We start from the raw sequence: 21,829 nt of genomic DNA, 5'->3' as shown, positions 1-21,829 counted from the left end.
GCAGGGCCAGGTGCGGGGGGCTACAGCCCCAAGCAGCACAGCCCGTGTGCCGGGTCAGCGGGCAGCCACCCCTTCCAGCTCAGCAGGAGGGAAGGGAGGCTGGTCCAGGACCCCCAGAAGCCGTGGGTACCCCCCCGGGCAGTGCTCCGGCCGGAGCTGTTCCCTGCAGCCCCGCTGGGACAGTTCAGTAGATGAGCTTCAATTAGTGACCGTTGCTCCAATGGGGCAAGATGTAGCAAATCTCACCACAGCAGCCTCTGCAGCTGGGTGCACGGGCGCTGCTGGAAACAGCTAACTGGAAACATTAGAAGTTCAGGTTAAAAAAAAGCTCACAAAGCTGGACAAAGCCAGCCCTGCTCCTGCCTTGTTTGCTTGTACTTGAGTTGTACTTCCAGAAAATCCCCCGGGAAATGTCTGCCTTTGAGATTTTATAACCTGCGGACCCATCTACCAGTGGCTTTCACCATGCACGCTGCCCGTCCCCGTGGGAACTTCTAAAGTCTTCACCAAAAGGTGGCATTTTTAAGAGTCCGTCGTTCAAATGGGACTGGAAACCATGGTCGCAGACTGCTCGCTTCAGTACTCTTCAAGAACGGTGTAGCTTACAAGTGTCAATACTCGACACTGAAATCACTTATACTCAAGCAGAAGAGGCTCAACACTTGTGGAAATGGTACCATCACATTTTGTCCAAAGATGGACGAGTCCTAATGAGGACACAGGGCCATTTGACAGAGTTTAAACGCTGTTTGCTGACCATGAGACACAGCAAGTTGTACCAGGTTGTGGTATTCAGGTATTACCACTAACAGCAGCAAGATGAAAAAAAAAAGTGTACAATACCCTCACCAACAGGAAGGATGTACAGCATTTGCCATTACATCACTATCTACTCCAAAAAACCAGGGGGAAACAATTTTAAAGAAATAGCTTCTATAAAATAAAGCTTCTGCTGCCAAACACTATTGTTAAATCTTTGCTGTTGGCAGTGATCAGCTTTTGCTGGCCTAGGAGCCATAGTAATACCGAGCAACGTGCCACAGACAGCTTTGCTCTCTGCCAGTATTATTTTTCCCGTGGATGTGAGCAGTGCAGAGGCAGGGATAGCTGTTGGACTGGGCTGGCTAGAAATAAGACAAATAAAATCCAACTAATTTAAGGTCTTTTGAATACTTCCTTCTACTTCACCCATTACTTTAAACTCTATTGAAGGCAATGCATGAAAGACAGACATTTTGTCTGAAAACACATTTTTGTAATTTATTAAATCTGTACATACAGTTAGCTGGTACTGTTCACATTAACATCTTTTTAACCTGCTCCTCCATCATCCCTCCCTAGGTCAGCAGTCTGCTCTACTGAACAAACGGAAGGCAAAGCCCTTTGCCTCCTTTGGTAGCCTGAACAGCAGTGGTTCCATTTCACTCAGCACTCAGCTGAAAGACTCAGCACCCAAAAGACAAGTTTGATTATTTTATTTAAAATTAAACATTTCTTTCTGTTCAGCTACTGCATGTAGAGCCAAACATTGTGTCTGATCAGGACAGGAAAAAATCCTCCACGAAAAACTGATCCAAAATTAGAGACTTTAACAGATACCAAGGCTGTCGGAGAAACAGCTTCTCAGATGTTGCCTCAGAACGGCAGGATTTGGGTTTATGCCGAAGCTTTTTACCATTTTAAGCTCAAAGTTGTTTTTATCTGTTGTGAAGAGAGGTTTTGTTGTTACTGGACAGTTATTGGTGTTGAAAAACAGCAATGATTTTGCTTAGTTGTAGTTGCACTGATTTCACTGGGCATCAGGAGGTTCTGTTAAAAGCTAAATCTTTCATCTGTTAATCCAGACAGCACTGTGCAAGTCCCAAGTCAATACAAAAACAAAATTAAACAAATCAGAGAAAGCTCCTTGGAAATGCATGGGTAGGAAAAAAAAATCTAGATGCTTCACTTGAGATTGTCGCTTTCTTGAAGAATGCCTTTAAAAAAACAGGAGAACATCTCAGAACAATCTGAAGACCCAAGGACCTTGGTCAACTGATTTCTGCCCTCAAATACTGGCTTCATCACTCCAGGTCAAATTTGCAGTTTCTACCACTACATGTGGTTTTTCACATCAAATCACCATAATTAACATTTGTAAAGTGCTTTGAGATAGTGCTACGAAAATACTAACAGTTAAAAGAAGGGCAGAACATCTATTATCAGCACCTAGCTGATTATTACTACTTGTTTTTTTTCCCCTCAGAGCAGCATCACTATATTCTCCTTTGACTTCCTATTAACAAAGAGTAAGGTGCCAGTGTTGGAGATGGCACACAGGCAAAAGGAGTTTCTGCAGGGCAGTGAAAGAAGGATGTATTGGAAAAACATGAAAATGTCCTCTAGAAAGATGAATGAAGCAGAGCTCCAGAGAAGGATGGATATTTACTTCCCAGCTACATCAGGAAAGCAGTGCCACATGCAGATTTGTGTGCACAAAACTACGCAGGAGGCTTTAGATAGCATAAATATTTGCCAAACAATGAGAGAGGTGGTACTAATCTCAAAAAACCCCCCCCAAAACCCACCAAACAGAAACAAGACATTGATGCTTTTTGGGGGAGGACATGACTGCTTGTTAGAAGCTATTGCCTGAGGGCTGTTAACTACTTAGTAGTAAAATCCTGCTACTTTCCAGTTGACAGTAACTTCTCTCTAGTTAGCAGCTTCTCAAAAGCAATCCTTGTATGAATCCATATAGCTTTCCCAGATTTTTAAAAGGTTAATTTTTTACCATTATAATTGCACTTTAAAAACAGCATCGCTCCCTATGCACTCTCTCCAAACACCTCCTCAATTTATAGAAGTGGAAAGAAAGGCTACAATTATTCACTGTCCTACAGCTACCAGGATTTGAAAGGTTTGATTTAGGTGCCTGAAGAAAGGATGGAAACACCCAGTTTTCAGGTCAGGAAAAGTGTGCATTTTAAAAAAAAAAACCAGCAGGCTTCACAGCTTGGCTTGCATCGGCTTCAGGTGTTTGTGGAAAGACTCATGAACCTGTAAGAGGACAAGACAGTGGTTATAACAAGTTCAGACCTGAGCTTTAAAACAGTTTTAGCTCTTTACATCTTGCAGTGTGTTTTTATACTACGGAAATTTTAATCAAAGGCACTTTGGGGATTTAAGAACAGCCAGCTAAGTCCTGTATTTGAGTGTCTATGATACAAAGGATGAGAATATAAGCCAAAACAAATAGCTTCCCTACTACCTTTCTTGTAAGAAATGTCTTATATCCATACAGACAATTCTCTGGCATTTTAATTCAAAGAAAACTGGTAGAGGTCTCCTAAGGGGACCATAATGAAGCTCCTAAGACCCACTGACTTCAGAAGCACAAAAAATTGAGCAAGTTCCAGTGGGATTTAATTACAATCGCAGTCTCTGGCAGCCCATCATAGGAGATAGTCTGTCCAAATCAAATAAAGGCAGTAAAGGCCACCGAGACAGGATTTAGAGTTCTCTTTTGGCTGATGGAAGAGGGACACTGACTCTTCTCAGCTCAGTTTCTTTTATTAGCTCAGCTGTAGCGACAGCCTTAGGGCAGATATGCAACACCTGACACTTAAGTACTACATGAGAGCAATTTATTTTCTTCTCCAGTCACCACTACTGCCGGAAGGCATTGAAAGATTTCCCAGAAAACAGGTAAGGCTTTCACAGCTACTGTCACTATGCAGAATTAACAGCAAGTGATAATTCCTTTAAAATTAAATGAGATTATTCAATTGTTTCTCTAGGGAAAGTATGGTTTCCTCCCTCAACTGAGAAACTCAAAAAAGCATCCCACAGGGATGCACGTGAGAGACACATGGGAGAGTAAGTGAAGAAAGTATGCTGAAAGCAGAAGAGCAGAAGTAGGTTGCTAGTTTTGGTCCATTACCACTAGTGACTTTTCTCCCCAATTCATCAATTACGTGCCGAGATCACTAGATCAAAATTAAAAAACCCTAAATTGGGTTATTTCCCTGGACACATGTGACCTAAAGATGAAAAAATAAAGTTTCTTTACCTCTGTTTTGTTCAGTGGGGATTTCTTTGCCCACTCAAACATGTTCTCGTAGACATTGCCATCATACCGGCCAAGCACAGATCCAAGATGAACATCATGGAAGTCAAAGGCGTCTACCAGTGCTATTGCGTTGGGACGAATTATAGCTAAGAGTTCTTTCACATGCTGGTTCACTTGAGTAATTTGGGCATTGGTCAGAATACCCGCCTTGGAAAAAAAAGAGGTTGTCAGAAGAGTATGCAACTCGCAAGAACTCCCTTCCCCTGTGGTCTAACATAGGTCAGCCTTCCCCCACACAAAAATGCAGCAGTTCATAAAACACGAGTTTTTCTTCTAAGTGCTAAGTAATCAATTGGCAATTTGCCATAGTGTACAAGCAAAAGGAGATGCCTAGCATAGCCCATGCTATGGGCTATGCTACATAGCCTAGATATTTAATCTTTCATGGGAGACTCATTCTTTAGAGTGCCTGTATGTTAACTTCAGTAGCAAGTTTTCTTGAAGAATGTGCATATATGTATATTAAATTCTTCCTGGTTTCAGGGAACTTTTTGGTAAGCAGCAAAGAGGAAAACAGGAAGACAAAGCATACCGCATCTGCCTGAAGACAAAATAAAACACTGCTGCACAAATACATTCTCAAACTGAAAGAATGAAGAGAAGTAATGCCTGACAATTTAAACCCATTCACTGAAGGATGGGTTCAGATTTGGAGTACAATATCCCCCTTTTGCGCACTAATTTACAAATGCATACAGCTCAGAGCATGTCTAACTTGCATCTCCTTTATTAACTCCTTGTTTTTTAACAAGCAACACCTGGTCATCAACTGGAAAACATTTAAGCTAACCTAGACAGATGCCATGTTACCATTTATCATCCAACTCTGCTCCTGGCAGATCACAAGGGAAACGTGACAAGAGCCTTCCATCAAACCTGCACTGCTAATGGCCTCCCAGCAGTCAACAGTCAAGACCTTACGCCTAAGCATTCGTGCAACTTTGTATTTAAAGCATCTTTGCAAACAATTACTCTGGCTCTAGAGATTTAAAGTGTTGGAGAAAGACACCAACCTGCAAGAAATCTCCTGTGTTCTTACTGATCCCATACAGCGCATACAGGAGACACAGCTCAGTCATGACAGCACGGACAGCTGCATTACTGATCTCAGACAGCTTTGCTGTGAAAAGCTTCACTACCACATAATGACAGTGTGCCTAGAAGAAATGAAAGGAAGGTGAATCAGGTTCATGAAGAGATGAGAAGCTCTTACAACATATTTCTTTATCAGGCACATCACTGACCTCAGATGCTCGCACAAGATCAACAGAAGTTCTGTTCCAGGCATCCTCCTTGCTCTTTCTGTGGTTCAGTTCAGCTTGCAAATTCTTTGCTGCAGCTTCTACAAGCCTATTTCATAAAATGAAGAAAAACAGGTTATGCAATAACACCACATTAACAAGATTATATACACTGAATTAATATGAATTTCAGTCTAACACATCAGAAGAACTCACAGGTCGTGGGCCACGACTGAATACATTGCCTGGAGTGAGCAGTTGTGGCTCTAAAGCCGCTATCATCACTGCTGCAGCCAGAACACAGCTACAGAGGGGTAAAACGACATTTGACAGCACATATGTGGTGCTTGAATACTTACTCACATGTAGATATCTGTTCTACTCTCACACTTCCTTCACAACAGGCTTTAATATCAGGACTGTTTCTCTCCAGATAGATCTCCGAGCAGTTTCAACAATGTTGGTATTTGTATGCTCAAATACACTTTACATTTAAATAAGAAAAAGATATTTCACAATGGAACAGAGCAGAGTAACTAGGCTATGCATAGGCTGTATGTAGCCTCTTGTAACCTCAAAGCACTTAACACTGACGCAACCTAGTAAAGTGTGTCACTTCTTGAAAGCAACACATAGAGCAAAGCTTTGCAAACCACATCTTGAGAATCTAATGTTACCAGGGCAGCACATCACTACCATCTCCCAAGACACACAATTTTATTGGTGCTTGGCTCAGTCTAAGAAGTGTGAACTCACCGGGCAGCACGTGCTTTGTAGGCCTCTACCAAGCTGACTGGATCATTGATCCGCACAGTCACGGTCCTAGCAGCCACATGCTGTGGCTGAATGCGTTGCCTGGAGAGATCATTAAGGTAGGACACCATGCCAGTAACCCGCTGCCCAGAACTAACTTGGGTGTAGCTTTTGACAAGGAACCTGAAAATAAAGGCAACAAATAGCAACTCATACTCATGAGCTGTTTGAATGGAGAGAAGTCATCTTACTTAGGGTCAGACTAGCAAAGAACAGTTGTAGGCATATACTTTTCTGTCAAAAATTGGGCAAGGGACAGAAACATGAGACACCAGTTTTATGGTAACAGGGGATGCTCTTCTGCTCATCACTTCAGCTACAAAGATCGTAATGCCAAGGCAAGAATGCCTCTGGACAGAAGCTACCATACCGAGCTGTCTGCAGCATCATGACTGTGTTTTCTCCCTCATAGGTGCAGGTAGGCATATACTTTTCTGTCAAAAATTGGGCAAGGGACAGAAACATGAGACACCAGTTTTATGGTAACAGGGGATGCTCTTCTGCTCATCACTTCAGCTACAAAGATCGTAATGCCAAGGCAAGAATGCCTCTGGACAGAAGCTACCATACCGAGCTGTCTGCAGCATCATGACTGTGTTTTCTCCCTCATAGGTGCAGGATGGGGTGAATGTGACATAGATTGAATGCCACTGCAGCGAGAGTAGCCATGCCCACCACATGCCATCCGACATTCCTCAATACCAGCATTGGCAGTCCAGGAAGTGAACGCCTTCAGCCCTGCTGTCAGTGCATGGAGCTGATGGACAAAAGCAAAGCCAGTTTAGATTTTTTATTTTCCATTCTTCGCTTGCACACATACACACTAAGTACTGCAGCTCCCAGAAAAAAGTAGAGTCAACACCATTCTTCCAGTGTCCCACAGGGTCTTGTTTTTCTTGTAAGGACTCTTTCCTGAGCTGAACTATTTATATGAAAGCCTCTATATATGTAAAGATTTCTTTTGAGTACCCCATCCTTTCTGTCTCTACGCACTATGTCCAAGACTGTTTTCAATTGCCTATTTTCACATTAGGTTCTCAGACAGAATCCCTAACTGAAAACTGACGTTTTACAACCCCAACCCCTCAGTATAGTACTGATACCTCTGATCAACACACCAGTTCTACCCTAGTGACTTGGAAGAACAATCAAGAAGCTACAGCACAAGCATAAGATCAGTCTTAACTCCACTCCCAAGCGATATGCCATCATTCCTGGGAAGTCACCTTTTTAAAAAATATATTCACAGTAGCTTTCTCACTGTGCATTACTCCCTGTTTTTTCCTAAGGGGCTGCTAAAGGAATAGTGCAAATAAAGAAATAAAAGTCACCAGCACATACTGGGTTTGGGATCTCTCAATCTAAAGACTTACAAGTTGTCTCATGAGTGAAAGCCAAAAAAGGCTTCATGCCTTTTCTCCCATGCTGTAAAGAAACCTTACATAAAATCAACAGTACCTCTGGCAGTTCACTCAGATCCCCTTCATTGATGTCTCCACTAATACGACGGTAGGTGTCTTTTATGTAGGCTCCCACAAAGTGAAAAGCATATGCTGTTGCCAGGAGAGGAAAGAGTTTGTATTGTTGGGTCTGATAATCCAAGATCTGGGGTTCTGGTTCCCTAGAGCAAAATACAGATGAGTTAGTATGCCAGTGGCTACAAACTGCTGCAGAAGTTCTAGTCAACTCTAAGTAGGTTCTCCACTTGGACAGCACAAGCTGCATCCATATCAAGCCAGACTATCTAAGACCATACAGCAAAAGCCTCTGGCAGGGGGGAAGGCATTTTGGTAGTCAAGAATGAAAGACTACTCACTTCCTGGGATGAAACAATGTTTTTTGAAACTATCAAGTGCCAAAGCAAACAATATCAACCACAGTCTCTCTTACCCCCAGTATTTGGAAATTTTCCTTCAGCCCTTAGGCTGCTCTTTTATCACCATACTTACCCCGGCTTTAGCTCAGACTGGTGTCGCACTGCACTATAGCGGATGGCAATGGTACAAGCCCGGGACAGGGAGCGAGCTGAATCGCCTACAATGAGAGATCGGATGAACACCATGGTCCCGTAGGTCAGCTTGTCACTAAGTGGTTTCACATAGGTGCCATCTGGTTCAACCTACCGAAAAAAAAACCCAACAGCCTGTTGATTTTTAACATTTCCTCCCTTTTACACGTTCACATCTTAAGTTCTAAACTCATCAAGTTTAGCAACTTGGAAGCAACTTACAATCTTTTTGGTACACTATTCAACCACACATGAGCATTTGAACTGTCCATTTCTAACAGCATATGCTGAAATTCACTGCTTTACCTGGGCATATTTCATCAGCATGTTTTCCCGAGGAATTCTGAAGTTGTCCATTTTCAGGTAGCCATTATCCATTTCATCATAACCAAATTTTGGCCCAATGTCACCCACTGTAATACCTGCCACAGACAAAGCCACCTGCATTAATAAATAGGAACCAAACACCACATGAGAGGTTCAAGGCTTCTCCAGTAAAGAGACTGTTTAGTTTCCTAGCAAGTCCTGGCATTGTTAGGAGTAACAGCTAACTAGGACCTTAATCTCTTTGATGGAAAGTGAACATAAAAACATGGGGATCTTCATAATTTACATGCAGTCCTACTATAGAGTCACTGGGAGAGCTGTCTCTAAAGATTATCCAACTCACTTCTAGCTAGAGGATGATGAAAGGTATTCTTTCCCTTTCAGAAAGCAGAAGGACACACTGCCTCACAGAATGCATAGCTGGGAAACACCAGGACAAAATCAAATCCCAAACTAATCTTCACATTGAATGCGCGACATGAAAGATGATTTAGTGGTAGTTCAGTCATAAGAAAGACTCCTAAAGCTTTAAGCCTTGTGAGCTACCATCTACTCACTAAAATCAGCTAGTGAAATAAGCCATGTACATTAACAAGACGCATGCAGCTGTATATAGCTGGAGAGAAACACATCTAATGTACTCCATGAGTGCTAAACCCTTAACATTAATTTTTACCTGGCAAAGGTTCATGGGTACCCAGCTGCCGTATGGGAACAATGAAGGCATGCAGCCCTTTGCACTGGCCCTGAGTGTAGAGCTGAGCCAGAACGATGGCATGGTTCGATGTCTTTCCAACTGCAAAAGGAGTGGGAGTCCAAAGGGAAAAAAAAAGTCAACATACTTATATACACAGAATCTCTCTCCTTAAAGCAGGATCTGAGATTACCTTAACGACATCATGTGTTAGAAAACCAGATTTACAACACTGGTTATCATCTGACTTTTACAGCTTGACAAACAAGTTGCTCAAGTCAATAACAGTTGCACAATATGATTCTCTTGACTATACAATACTAAGTCCTTGGCAAACCTGCCAGTGGAGCTGAAGGAAATACAAAGATTTTGATACAACCCATCAAAAATTACACCAAATCCATACAGTGGGAATGATTCTGAGAAACAATTCAGAGCATACAGATAATCCAAAATTTTGGTAGGCTCTGACAACTCTGTTACTTGTTGTGCAAGAGTAACTGCCTTTCAGCCAACTCTTTGGATCAACTTTCAATCATCATTCCATAGATGTAACACACATGACATCACCTCCTTAAGTTTTTCCATACATCTTCCAGATTTAGACACACAGTGATGCACTTACGTCCACCTGGCCACCACTTAATGGAGGTCACAGTAGGGCTATTGAGGATGAATTCCTGGGTAGCAGGGTCGTAAGTAGCTGTAGTTTCTAGACCCCGAAGATGAGTTCCTGAAAATAAGCAAACACATTGTTTTGGCAGAAAGTCAGTCACAAAACAGAGACAAGGACAGAATTGGACAATGGAAAGTTGAACTCCAGTAGTAATGTACAAATTTTAACTTTGCTTTTAGGCTATATAAAGGATTAAATATCAACCAATTAAGGAAGAACAAGTGAGAGTCAGACCATATTCTGGGACCTGAAGCCAATTCTCAGAAAACATGTTGGGTTTCTTTCCCAGTGGTCTAAGACTAGTTTTCCAAGCACCTCCCATCTGACACCTTTTTGCTGTTACACACCAGAAGCCTTTCTCAGTTAAAAAGGTCCACAAAAACACGCTCACCTGGATTTCACTAAAACCGCAATCTGATTAAATTGCAAAATAAAAATCATATACTTTTCAGCCACAAGATGAAATAAGTAGTGCCCATCATCTCTTCATTCCCTCATCAGGCCTACATTCTCCTCACTTGATGGAGCAGTTTTTCCCAAACGAGATCATCCATAGCTCTACGAGAGCAAGTAATGGCATGCCTATGCTAGGGTACCGGATGCAGGTAGATGAAGAGACTGCAAAAAGATGAACATAACAATTCCGGGAACAGTCTTTGTCCTCTGCCCCCAACCCTTTACTTCACATACAGCTGTCTCAGCAGTGGCATTGTCCCTGCATGCGTTAAAAAAAAAAGTCACCTTTGCTTAAACTAGACAAGCTGTGAACACCCCTGATAGTCTGGACTGACAGAGCAAGACAGAGCCAGTGACTCTACACAAGAGCTTCAACATGAAAAAAGATATCACCTTGATGCACCACGTTTCCAAAGCATGGAGTTAATGGTAGACTTCTGCAGGCAGCTTAACACAGACTTAATTTGCTGGTAAAGAATCTTCAAACCTCACTAGTTGCAAGAGATTCTCCACAGACTTGCAGTTACTTTATGCTTCATACAGTCTTTACATTGCATTTCTGCACAAAGGTGAATCCTGCTCATTTTTAGAAAAGAATTATCATCTGCAACTCTCAGATGTCAAAATTAAAGTTTCCCAAGGCATAATATCCTCCATTTGAAACTTGGATTAAAAGCGTTGCAATCACAATACTGCTGGAGTTATCAAAATCCATTTCAAAGCTTGAAAGCAAAGGAATAGCAACAGAGAACAAAGTCTACCTGAGACAGAGAATAAAAAAAAAAAACAAACAAACACCCACAACATTTCATGGTCCAATTAAAAAAAAACACATGGGAGTGAATTAAATAACTGGGGGAATAAAGCTCCCCACAGAACATGAGCATTGGAACCAAGTCAACCACATGTTCTCTGATCCAAGGTAGGTCCCAAGATGACAAGCAACTCTTACTTTTTTGGATATCTTTTTCAGTACCTTAAAGCTCTGTCCTTTTGTCTTCACACTGAACATTAAGTAAAGCAAAGCAGAAATCACACTGGAAAGAATGGTCCGTGTAGAAGTGAACAGATGTCATCAAATTGACATCACCATAGCCATATGCATAATCTATACCAGTTTGAATGGCACAAGAGGAGCACTCAGTATGCTCATATATAGAACTACAGACATCAATCTCTCCCATAGAAGAAAAAAAGGGCAAACAGCACGTGACATAATGATCCATTAAAAATTTCAGAGGCAGTCCGCTTTCCCCTATAGCCACAACCGCATGCGTAAGGACGGTGGGGTAAACACACACCATTTTTCCCAGGCAGGGGAATCCTTTGTACACAAAGCCGTTCTTAGAAATAGCATTTAGTGAATGTACTGTACCATGGCCCATTTCAGTCTGGGCATAAGTGCCAATGATCTCCAGGTTCCAGGCAGGCATGAAGAAGCGATCCTGCTGCTCTGGGGTTGCCTGGGTGAGAAGGGTGGGGAGGAACATGCCCAGATGAAGGTCCAGAGGCTCAGGCCGTCCACGATGAACAAAGCTGTGAAGAAGTGTCATGGGATGGGAGCGTGAAGGGAATGTTATGGGAGGGAAGCAAGCATGAGGATTCATGGTGGAGATTCAGGAAGAGACAAAAAGAAAAAAAAACGATTCATGTGTAAATCAGAATTCAGCCAGTGTATTTTAGAAAGCCAGAGCACTGTCCTTTTCTCAGGCCTGAACAATAAGAAATTACTCTTACTCCAAAATAAACATGCTGCAATGCATTTCTTTCTAATCATACAAAAATGCTTTTGCAACATTCCTGTATTTTTTGATGCACCATGATTGATTAAAAAAAAAAAAGATTAATCCAAACCAAAAGAAAGACCAGACCTTCACTATGGTTTGGAAACTAGAGCATCCCTAAGTTAAATGGGCTGAGTCAGAATGTCAGTTTGTTGAAGATGTGATCTGGCTGGATGAAGCGAGCCTTCACCCAAGATATGAAGTTCACTTTTTTTTTCCCCCCATGGTTTGAGGGTAGAACCTGGTAGAAGTCCCAGTTTATCCAGCTGAACGAGCTAGGTTTTCACTGAACTTTCTTTTTTTAAAAGAGCAAAGTCCTAACTGTCCGTACTATCTACTTCACTTTTTTTTAATTAAAGATCAGACACAACTAGCGTGTATTACATTCCAACTCAAATTCCTTCAACTTTTGCTATTTTTAAAAGCTCTCTTAAAAGGACAGTGCTCTGCATGTATAAGTCAAAGTTGGGAACATAAACAACTTGGCAAGAAAGCCAACATTTTTCAACCTGTAAATCACCAGCACAAAGTCTCTCCAATTAAACACGTTTCATTAGAACTACTCTTCCTCCAAGTTCTGTCAAACACCACTGTTAGGTAGTTAGGTGGTCTATTAAGTTTTTCGATATAAAGAATTAAATGCTTGTTAAATCTTTAAATATTGATGGCTTGGAATATTAAAATAGTGGGGATATAGATTGAGGATCAGTACCTTCTCTACAAAGGTTGTCCATCTGGCACATTTATGTATGAAATAATGTAATTGGTCTTTAACAGAACTATATATATTTAAATGAGATACGTGTTATGGAAAGAGCACTGATCTGAGCTTAGCTCAAACTCCATTGGCATTCTTATCAAAGTGGGAAGAATGCATTCTTGTGTTACCTCTAAACACAGATTAATATGAATTAGCTCTATCCCTAGAGCTTCCTAAGAACTGTAGTTCTTTTCTTTGTTATTCTCAGGCACTTACAAATAAATTCAACCATCTAATAAACCTAGTAGCAATGTTTTCTAAACTTTTTGACTGAACAGTGACCAAGCTCAACAGGGGACTAATGGGTCATCAGGAATACCAGATTTTAAGTCAGTTCAGTACTGGTAAGAAGTACACAGCCGACAGTTAAAGACTGAAAGAAAATCCTTATTTACTAGCAATAGCTATAAACCAGGTAGAAACAGTACAGTGTTTTCATTACTCCTTTTTGTTTCCTTTTCAGCCCTGTGCTATTTGTGCTTTTTCTTTCTTTTATTTTTTCGAGAGATTTATTCACTACAAAATAGGTTAAATCAACACAGGCTATCAAGTAGGTACTCACTAAGATAAAACAGAGTAACTACCCATCCAGGCTAGGATTCAATTCAATAATCCAGAGGTCTGTTTCCCCATCCCCATCACCCATATCTTACTTTCAAAACATCAGGATTAAATTAAGCAGAGCTCAGTGACAATTACTGCGGAAGCTTTACTGATAAAGTAGTTAGATACTCAACATTCACAGCAGGAAGGCCAAACGGTTGCATTTAAATTACTCTGCATGGAAAGTATATTTACTTGACCATACTATCACCATATTAGTTCTATTGTCAAAATACTAATTTTGCCATCAAACAACATGAGAACTATAAGCAAACCAGACCATCACCAGGCAAGAAAGTGCAATGATCTAATGTGAAATAGCAAGTAAAAGAAATCACTTTGGTGTGGATGTGTGTCTGATTTAAAGAAGTTGGTGTGAAAAAGCAAACAAGGTCAGCAGGCATTTATTGTTGCCATCTGGTTGTCTCTCAGCTTCTGGTGTTGAGCTAGGTTTGCTCGCTCCATCTCTCCCAAGCAGAACAATGACGGGATTTCCTCCGTTGCATCTTCTACAAACGTTTCAGCTACTACGAGTAGCTGTAACTGAACAGCCAGGCAATTGGCATTACCATATAACTCTTGCAGTTGTCCAGACTTGTACACATCATACTTTCCAAGTTTAGATGCCAGCACAAGCACTGGAGTCTTTGGTTTGTTAAACTATTCTTGCTGGCTATTTAACAGCCATAATTCCAGGTTCTGGGCTAAAAGACTGATCCATTAAATGTTCTTCTATTTGAAGAAGTAAAAGTCGTTTTCAGCAATAGCAGGAACAAGATGTTTTTCTTCTTTGAAAGCAAGATCTTTCCATGACATTGTACAGCTGCAATGGAGTAGCATCTGGAAGAAAAATGCTTGGGGCAAAGCATACCTTACTTTCAAAAACAAAAACGTGCAATCTCACCCTGCTACACTGCACCTAAAGGTATACTTCTGACCTGTTTACACAGGTTGATTATGAACTAAGAACTGAGACACACATACCCCAAGTTCAGGCAAAAATAAAAACCATAGTACTGTTGACCAACATGTTCCAACCAGTTCAAGTGAAATTCAGACTCTCAGGGCTTAGAACAACCTCCTCATCTTAAAACAAGGTAAAAAACTACAAAGTCAGTGATCAGCTAAGAGGTGCATTCTGGAAAAGACCAAAACTAACCCTGTGATTGTTAGGCTGTGAAATGAAGCAGCTGTCTGGCTATGGGGCAGGAAACATCAACGGTTAACCAAACTATTTTACCTTTCCCCTTTTAGATTTACGTAGGGAGCATCATCAATTTACAAACTGGAGTTACAGAAAAGAGGTTACCCATTGATCCCTGAAAGGAACTAACCATGTCCCATTTCGGTTTGGGCGTAGGTGCCAATTATCTTGACTCCATGGACCAGAGGCAGCCATTTCTCCTTCTGAGCATCAGTCGTTTGGGTCTCTAAGGTTTTTTGAAACATGCTGAAGTGGAGACCGAAAGGTTCAGGAAAACTGCCCAAGCATGTTCTACAGGAGAGAAATAGAGGGATCTGGATCTCAGTCTTACTGTTACTGTGATCCTGAAAGGCTTTTCTCCAACTGTAGCATAAGATAAATAATCTCTTTGCCTATTTCAATCTTTTTTTGTCCCACAAGCAACGTCCAAATATGGAGGCATCAGAGGCAGTGCTAATGGGAATATAAATGTTTCTTTCAGGCATTTTATTCACCCTATGAATCCTGCTATGGCTACGTAACTGGAAAAAAATACTATTCTACAAACATTCATGGGGAACTTAAAACTGAGGACATGAAAACCAAATTATTTTCTCCCCCATTTCAGGCTTGGGGGGAATAAATCCCACTACTGCTAGTAGCCTAGAACTAGGACATATTAGCTAGAAGCACTATGTAGTGAAAAGGAAAAGGCTTCTTAGGTGACCAAGTGCTTTTCAGAAGAGCTCTGTATTACCTGTAGCTGCTTCTATCAGCTGTGAGATCAGGAACTCACCTTCAATTAATATTACTGTTACAGGCTAACACTGGAGAAAATGGAAGGAAAAATCAGACATTTTAGATGTGCTTCATCAAAACAGAAGTTATTTCATGAGAGAAAGCTCTATTAATTTAGTAGCCATGATGGCCAGCAAAGTACATTCCCAATTAAACCATAACACAAACGTGCTAGAAAGTTTCACTGTGTAAAAGCTATGTAGTAAGTGACAGCATCTTCCCTTCAACATTTTGCAGTCTGAACAGTTTTTTCATCTTCCATCTACTATACACAAATGCTTATTCCATCCAAATTCAAAGATGGATGAACAAATGAGTGCTCTGCATGAATACCTACATACAAGATCTCTCCCACCTGCCCAAGACACCTAGAAGGAAAAATATATCCTTCCATCTCAAGGTATTAATACCTGCCCAGGGAGCACATTTAAGTTTGCTGCCAACACAGATCCACACTGCGTAGTGGATGCTATGCATATAGTTTTTCAAATTACAGCAGCATTTCTGATTGGCATTTTATACCATGCCTGGAATGAGTGCCTGGGAGCAGAGAGTAAATAATTGATAATTCAAAACCAGATCCCTATGCAAACTGTGAAAATCAGCCTTAGGGTGAGAGAAAGCAGAACAAAGCTTCTTCAGCAGCACTGAACTGCATGTTGAAGATGCTTCTTTTAAATGGAACAGTTTTTAAATGGACAAGATTGAATGAGCCATGGATTCTTCCAGAAGCAAAACTATTGTCATCAAGTAATCTAATACTGCTGACTAACGTATTAACTGTGCTTTAAGCTGGTGTGAGTGCAGGTACAGTGTCTAGAGTTCTTGGGATCAAGGCAGGCAGTTATCTTACCAGAAAATATTCTATTGCCTACAGCAGCACATATTTACAAACCAGAAGTTATCAGCGTGACCAAGGGCTTAAAAATGCTACAAGAACAGGGAGACAAGAGTATTTTTCAGCATTCTTGTAGTTCCCTACATGGGTTCTTCTTTTACTTCGGGACCCATATAGCAATAGCAGCACCCTCTACTTCCTCACTACCTACAACACAACTACTGTACATCTATTCCTTGGGCCCAAAAGGACAAACATACAGAGAGAAAATGGGCGCTGACTTTGAAATACACCGTTTCAGTGCAGCTTAGGAAGAGACTGAACAGTTCTTTGCGTATTTTCAGAAGCCATTGAAAGAACTTGTGAAAAAGGTGCAGCACATGCTTTGCTGTCAGAAAAATCAGGTCAGACACTGCTTCTTTGAAGGTAACACTCCAGAAAGAAATCTTCTTAAAGGTCACACCAGCAACTTTCACTGCCTATCAGTGAGTTTAATTGCAAGTGCCAGATATTTCATGCTTAACTAGCACCTTCTCTGATAGGAATCAGAAGAATGACATTTGGCAAGCGGATTAACATCCCTGTGTCAGAAGGTCTTACTATTTCACTGAGTAAACGTCCAGCATTTTAACAGCTTCTTGCATTAACAAAGCTGAAAGCAGAACTGAAAGCTAGCTAATTTACAGCAGAAGCTTTTCATCTCTCCATACTCCACACTGAACGATTAGGATTTTCTTAACGTGCCTTTTAACAACTTGAATGACAAGGAGAAAGAATCCGATTTTCCTCATGACACAGGGCAAACAGAAGAGGTACTAGCTGTACAAGGAGGAAAAACAGATTTTTTTCCTTCTTTTTCTTTCTCTGAACTCTTACTCCTTCCTCTCCCAATTTCTACATTCCCACTTGGCTTTTCCCCCTACCTACACAGCTTGTTCTCCAAAGGCTGCGTTGTAAAACTGTTCAAGTACTTTGCTACATCAAGACTGGATGCGGCCAGCTGCATCTAGCACTAGCAATGTGATCAATGACCAAAGATCACCTCATCAGCATGAAGTCAGATCTGCTACGGCAATCAGCGAGTCAAGAGGAGGGCTGCAGTTCCAAATCCACTTACAGGAGAAGGATGTGTAGTAACACGCTACTTTGGCAATACAGATCTTTCCAGATGTCACTGCAACTAACGCCACCCACGCAGAAAAAGGCACTTGTATTTGATAGATGAGTTCGATAGCATATCTATCAGTGAACTGAATACAACAGAAGCAAAGTCTATGTTTTCAGAGACTCCAAAGCTAAATGAACAATTGCAAAGACATTCTCAGGCTGCAGAACTGAGTCACAGAACAGGGTCATTTACTTTAAAGCAAAATCTGCAATCAAACTTCTCTAGCTTTTTGCTGTTCTTGAGGTAACTCTCTCAAGAACGAACATGAAGGATTTCCTCAGTGGAGAAGGAGCCGAGGGTATGTCTGACCTGTGCTTACTGGGCTTCAGAGTTAACAAATGCTATGGTAATAAACTCCTTTTCTAGCTGTATCAAAAAACTCAAGTCAGACTCATCCACTCCAAATTGATTTAACAGTGGCTAGTAGGGCCCTACTACAGTTTTTCTGGTTTGATTTGCTGAAAGCTACTCCAGGTCCTAACTTTAGTGTCAAAATGAGAAGTAGGGACACATTCTCACAGGGAAAGTGCATGTTCATGCAATGCTTATGAACACAGGACTCATCTGTTGACTTGCAGCTCTCAGATCTTCTCTTCTCCTGTGCCCCAGTTTCTCCCAACTGTTTTTCACTTCTTCATTTAATCCCATTTTCCTTGATGAAGGGCATTTAAATTTGAAGGTGAATTAAAACTGACCAGATCACTCTCTTCAAAGAGCTGTGTGGCATTACACATCAGAACAATTTCCCATTTTGCATGCTGACTTACATTTTGCTGCAGTTACACTGTAAAAGAAATCTTAAATATTGGCACTTTAAGGCTGCTGGACTTCATAAGCTGTAGTCACAGCAGCAACTGCAGTGCTGACACATGTTAAGACACAGGAAGAACTGACTAGATGAGAAGCAATTAAAATGGCTTCTAAATATATTTAATAGATTCTCTTATGTTTTGGAGTGCAACAAAGCCCTTGTGGAAACAGGAAGGAGGAACATTCAGTTTGACATGTCACAGCAGCAACAACTGTTTAAGCATATCTCCAGGGCAGCTGAAGGAAGAAGCATTTTTCCTCGCCTATTCATAAATCAAGCTATCAAGTTGGTCAGTCATGATACAGTGAAGGTCTGATAGTAGACAAAAGCTACAGGAAAACAACTAGCTCAAAATTGTCAAAAATTGCATATGTAAATAAATCTGTCCCTGCTGTTTGGGGATAATCACAAGGTGTGAGGGATTATTGGCAAAATATCTTAAGCTTCCATACGTAAAAATCTGATGGTCAATCACTATAAATACAACTTGGCATCTGAATCAAGGACTTCAATCTATTTCATAAACTTCATTCAAGGCATGTCACAACACCATATCCATTCAATTTTCCAGTTTGGAAAAATGAATAAACCCAGAGTTTCTCCAGGTCAGCTTTTACACAAATGAAGTCCCTTCTAGTTAGCACCGATTAGCATTTTTGGATATGTGACAGAAATAAACTTAATTTTGCAAGTTGGGTGGAGTTCACCAAGTTTAAAAAAAATGCTTGACACGCAGCAGGTAAGAAAGTGGGGACAGATGTTAAAACGTAAATAAAATCAAAGGATGAAAAAATAATCCTTTCATTTCTTCCATTTATTAAGAAGCAGGAAGCCAATATCCTCCCTTGCAAACACATTATAGTGACATTATAGTAAAGAATTCAAACCAAGAATATTAACAGTATACAGTTCTTAGAGCAAACAAATTTCACTTGTAGGTAAGAAGTATATGTACTGCTCTTCATTCTTCTACATGTTATTACAGAAGACACTGGAAAATACAGTCAGTCTACAGTAATCACAATTATCTTTTGAAATCCTGAATGTCTGCAATTAGAATTGACTGAAAAAAAGTAAGCCTTCCTCATGTTTCAGTTGACTTTGGATCACGAATTCTGACTAGTCACACCTGACTATCCATATCATATAAGATATGGATGTATTATTTGGTACCTATATGAAATACTAAGCTTTCATCCATTTAAAGTTAAGAATTGCTGACTCCCAAATAAGTTTATGGAAAGACAAAACTAGAATCTATCATTTGACTACTTCAGAAAAGTCCTGTTTTCATAAAATATTGTCAGTCATGCTACCAAAAGACAGCATTTACATTGCAAACTTTGTTGAAATTTGCCAGCTGGTATACTGGATAGACTTCTCTGAATTTTCTCTGTAAAAATAATTAAGAAACTTCCCTATCATCTCCAATAATCCTTGTGTAGGAAAAATTAATGATTAACTTTTGTCATGCGGTACCTGAATAATCTAATACAGTCACTGAACCTTTTTCTTGTTATCATGGTCCACCGATGCCAATTTTCAAAAGAACATTTACATTCCTTCCACGAGAACTTCCATGACACAGGTCAGTGTAGACCGATTTCTTTGAAATTAAAACTACAGCAGACAAGATGATTTCAACTAACTAGTCCCAGTATTCATGCCCTGAGGCCAACGACAGCTTTTCTACAAATCCAGTCAGAAGGGACTTGTGATTTTACCAGTGCATTATTTAGTGTGCAATGTTCATTTAATGTGCCAGAGGATATATTCATGGTACTACGTCCAGTTTTATAGAGCTGTGCAATCTCTCTGTTAAGCGGTTTGTTTGATTATATCAGAATGAGTTTAATAGAACTAAGGGAAGAAATACGTCAAAGTCAGGAACTAAGTTCCCTGCAAGCTGGAAGGAATGAAACTCAGATGTAAAGACAGTTTTATTTTTATTAACTTAATCCAAGGGTAATACTATCAGATAAACAAAAGGTCAGATACAACAAAAAGCCTCTAGGTCAAAGGGAACCAATATAGCACGAGGAGCTTGGAGGAGGAGACAGGACAGAGAGTTATAAACAAAAACTTGTAAGCTATCTTGGAACATTTTCAAGTATGCCTGTAATGCAACTTTATTAGGTCTAAGTGCAAAGTGAAGTAATCAGCTTTCATTAGAAGCTGCAACCTCATCAGATCTATTCAGATTCAAAATATTTCAGTATATTTTTTATTCCTTTGGGGGGGGGGGGGAAATGAGACTACAAGTTCAATTTTTTACTTTCTGCACTATATATAATAAAAAGGGTGTAATTCTTAATGGTGCATTTCTAGTCAAAAATCTAAGAAAATACAATATTCAGGAAATCAGGGTTTCATCTGAAATTCATTGAAGCCAAGACTTTAGTGGGCTTTCGTATAGGTCTTTAGCTTCCTTTGGACAGCAAACATAGGAAAAAAGCACAATTCTAATGTACTTGATCGAAGTACATACAAGAAGCAAACTCTTACCTTTTAAACCAGTAGATCTCCTCTGGATCTGCAATTCCATATTCTCTTAACTTCATCACCATCAGAGAGCTCTTCCTGATGGCTTGCTCATAGCGTTGGCTACGGGACAGAAAGTTCAAATCCTCGTGCTGGAAGTCGGGGTCATTAACAACTAAGGCCTCTGGGGACAGAAGAGGAAAACAAACTCAGTTTCCACAAACCTCAATAGACAGCGGGTGAGAAACAACTCAGCATTTCACTTCCTGTGAAATGTACCTCAAGGTACAGCTATCAGAAAATTAAAAATAAAATCAAAAGTTAATGAAATCAGAAAGAAGTCAAAGCTCTTGGACAGAGGGACTCTAGCAACAGGGCACTCCTCCATTACACACATAAACCACATTTTAAGTTAGGAGCACTCTGGACTTGGCAGGAGGTTAATTCACTGATGCGAGACCCGCAGGCCCCTCAATAACAATCTCAACTCCTCAAATAGCCATTGCTACTGCCGGATCAGACTGCCTCATGAACTTTGATCCCCATACAGCTCCTTGCAGAAGGGGACAGCTATTATTGCCACTATGCCAACTGGAAACCATGGTACCCAGAGGTCACCGCCTTTCTGTGTGTCCTCTGGCACACAAGTTACACAACACCAGCCCCTGACAGTCCAACCCCAGCGTGGGCCGGGAAAAGGAAGAGGATGGAGGTATTTCATTAATCTCACATATCATGGAAGCAGTGGGTGAGAAACAGGTCATATTTGTACTGCTGGGCAAGAGCGTACTAGGAAGGAAACAGGAGGGGAGAGGGCCCAAGAGCAATGCCCATGGGAAGGTGCCTCTCACCCTCACCTGGAGGAAGGAGAAAGACAGAGGTAAAAGGACATCGCTCTATCAGGGCCACCCCAAACCCTTTCTGGGAAGGGGAGAGAAGGGGGGTCAGGGACATAACGCTGCTGCTGCTCCCCTCTAACCCACAAAACCCCTTCCTTCAGGCAGCCCCCTCCACCTGCAGGCACTCTCCTCACAGCTCTCCCCTCTCCCTGGAGTCTCCCCTCTCCCCAAAAGCCCC

At 40.9% G+C, this 21,829-nt stretch overlaps 1 protein-coding gene across 1 annotated transcript; it reads right to left on the bottom strand.

The window, feature by feature from the left end:
• Window positions 1-2,988: 2,988 nt before the first annotated feature.
• Window positions 2,989-20,936, bottom strand: LOC104072446 (peroxisomal acyl-coenzyme A oxidase 1-like; the record flags this gene model as incomplete). The annotated part of the gene is given in 14 exon segments (XM_009580861.1): window positions 2,989-3,039; window positions 4,052-4,258; window positions 5,125-5,268; window positions 5,356-5,461; window positions 6,109-6,288; window positions 6,736-6,808; window positions 6,811-6,922; window positions 7,624-7,786; window positions 8,115-8,284; window positions 8,480-8,595; window positions 9,177-9,296; window positions 9,820-9,927; window positions 11,702-11,862; window positions 20,777-20,936. Coding segments are annotated over 14 exon segments (1,871 nt in total), but the record flags the coding sequence as incomplete, so codon positions are not given.
• Between the last annotated feature and the right edge of the window lie 893 nt (window positions 20,937-21,829).

This window comes from Fulmarus glacialis, unplaced genomic scaffold (assembly GCF_000690835.1).
Source record: "Fulmarus glacialis isolate BGI_N327 unplaced genomic scaffold, ASM69083v1 scaffold40576, whole genome shotgun sequence".
Classification (NCBI taxonomy): Eukaryota; Metazoa; Chordata; class Aves; order Procellariiformes; family Procellariidae; genus Fulmarus; species Fulmarus glacialis.
Note: the sequence above shows the minus strand (reverse complement) of the source record. Positions and strands in the feature narration are given on the sequence as shown.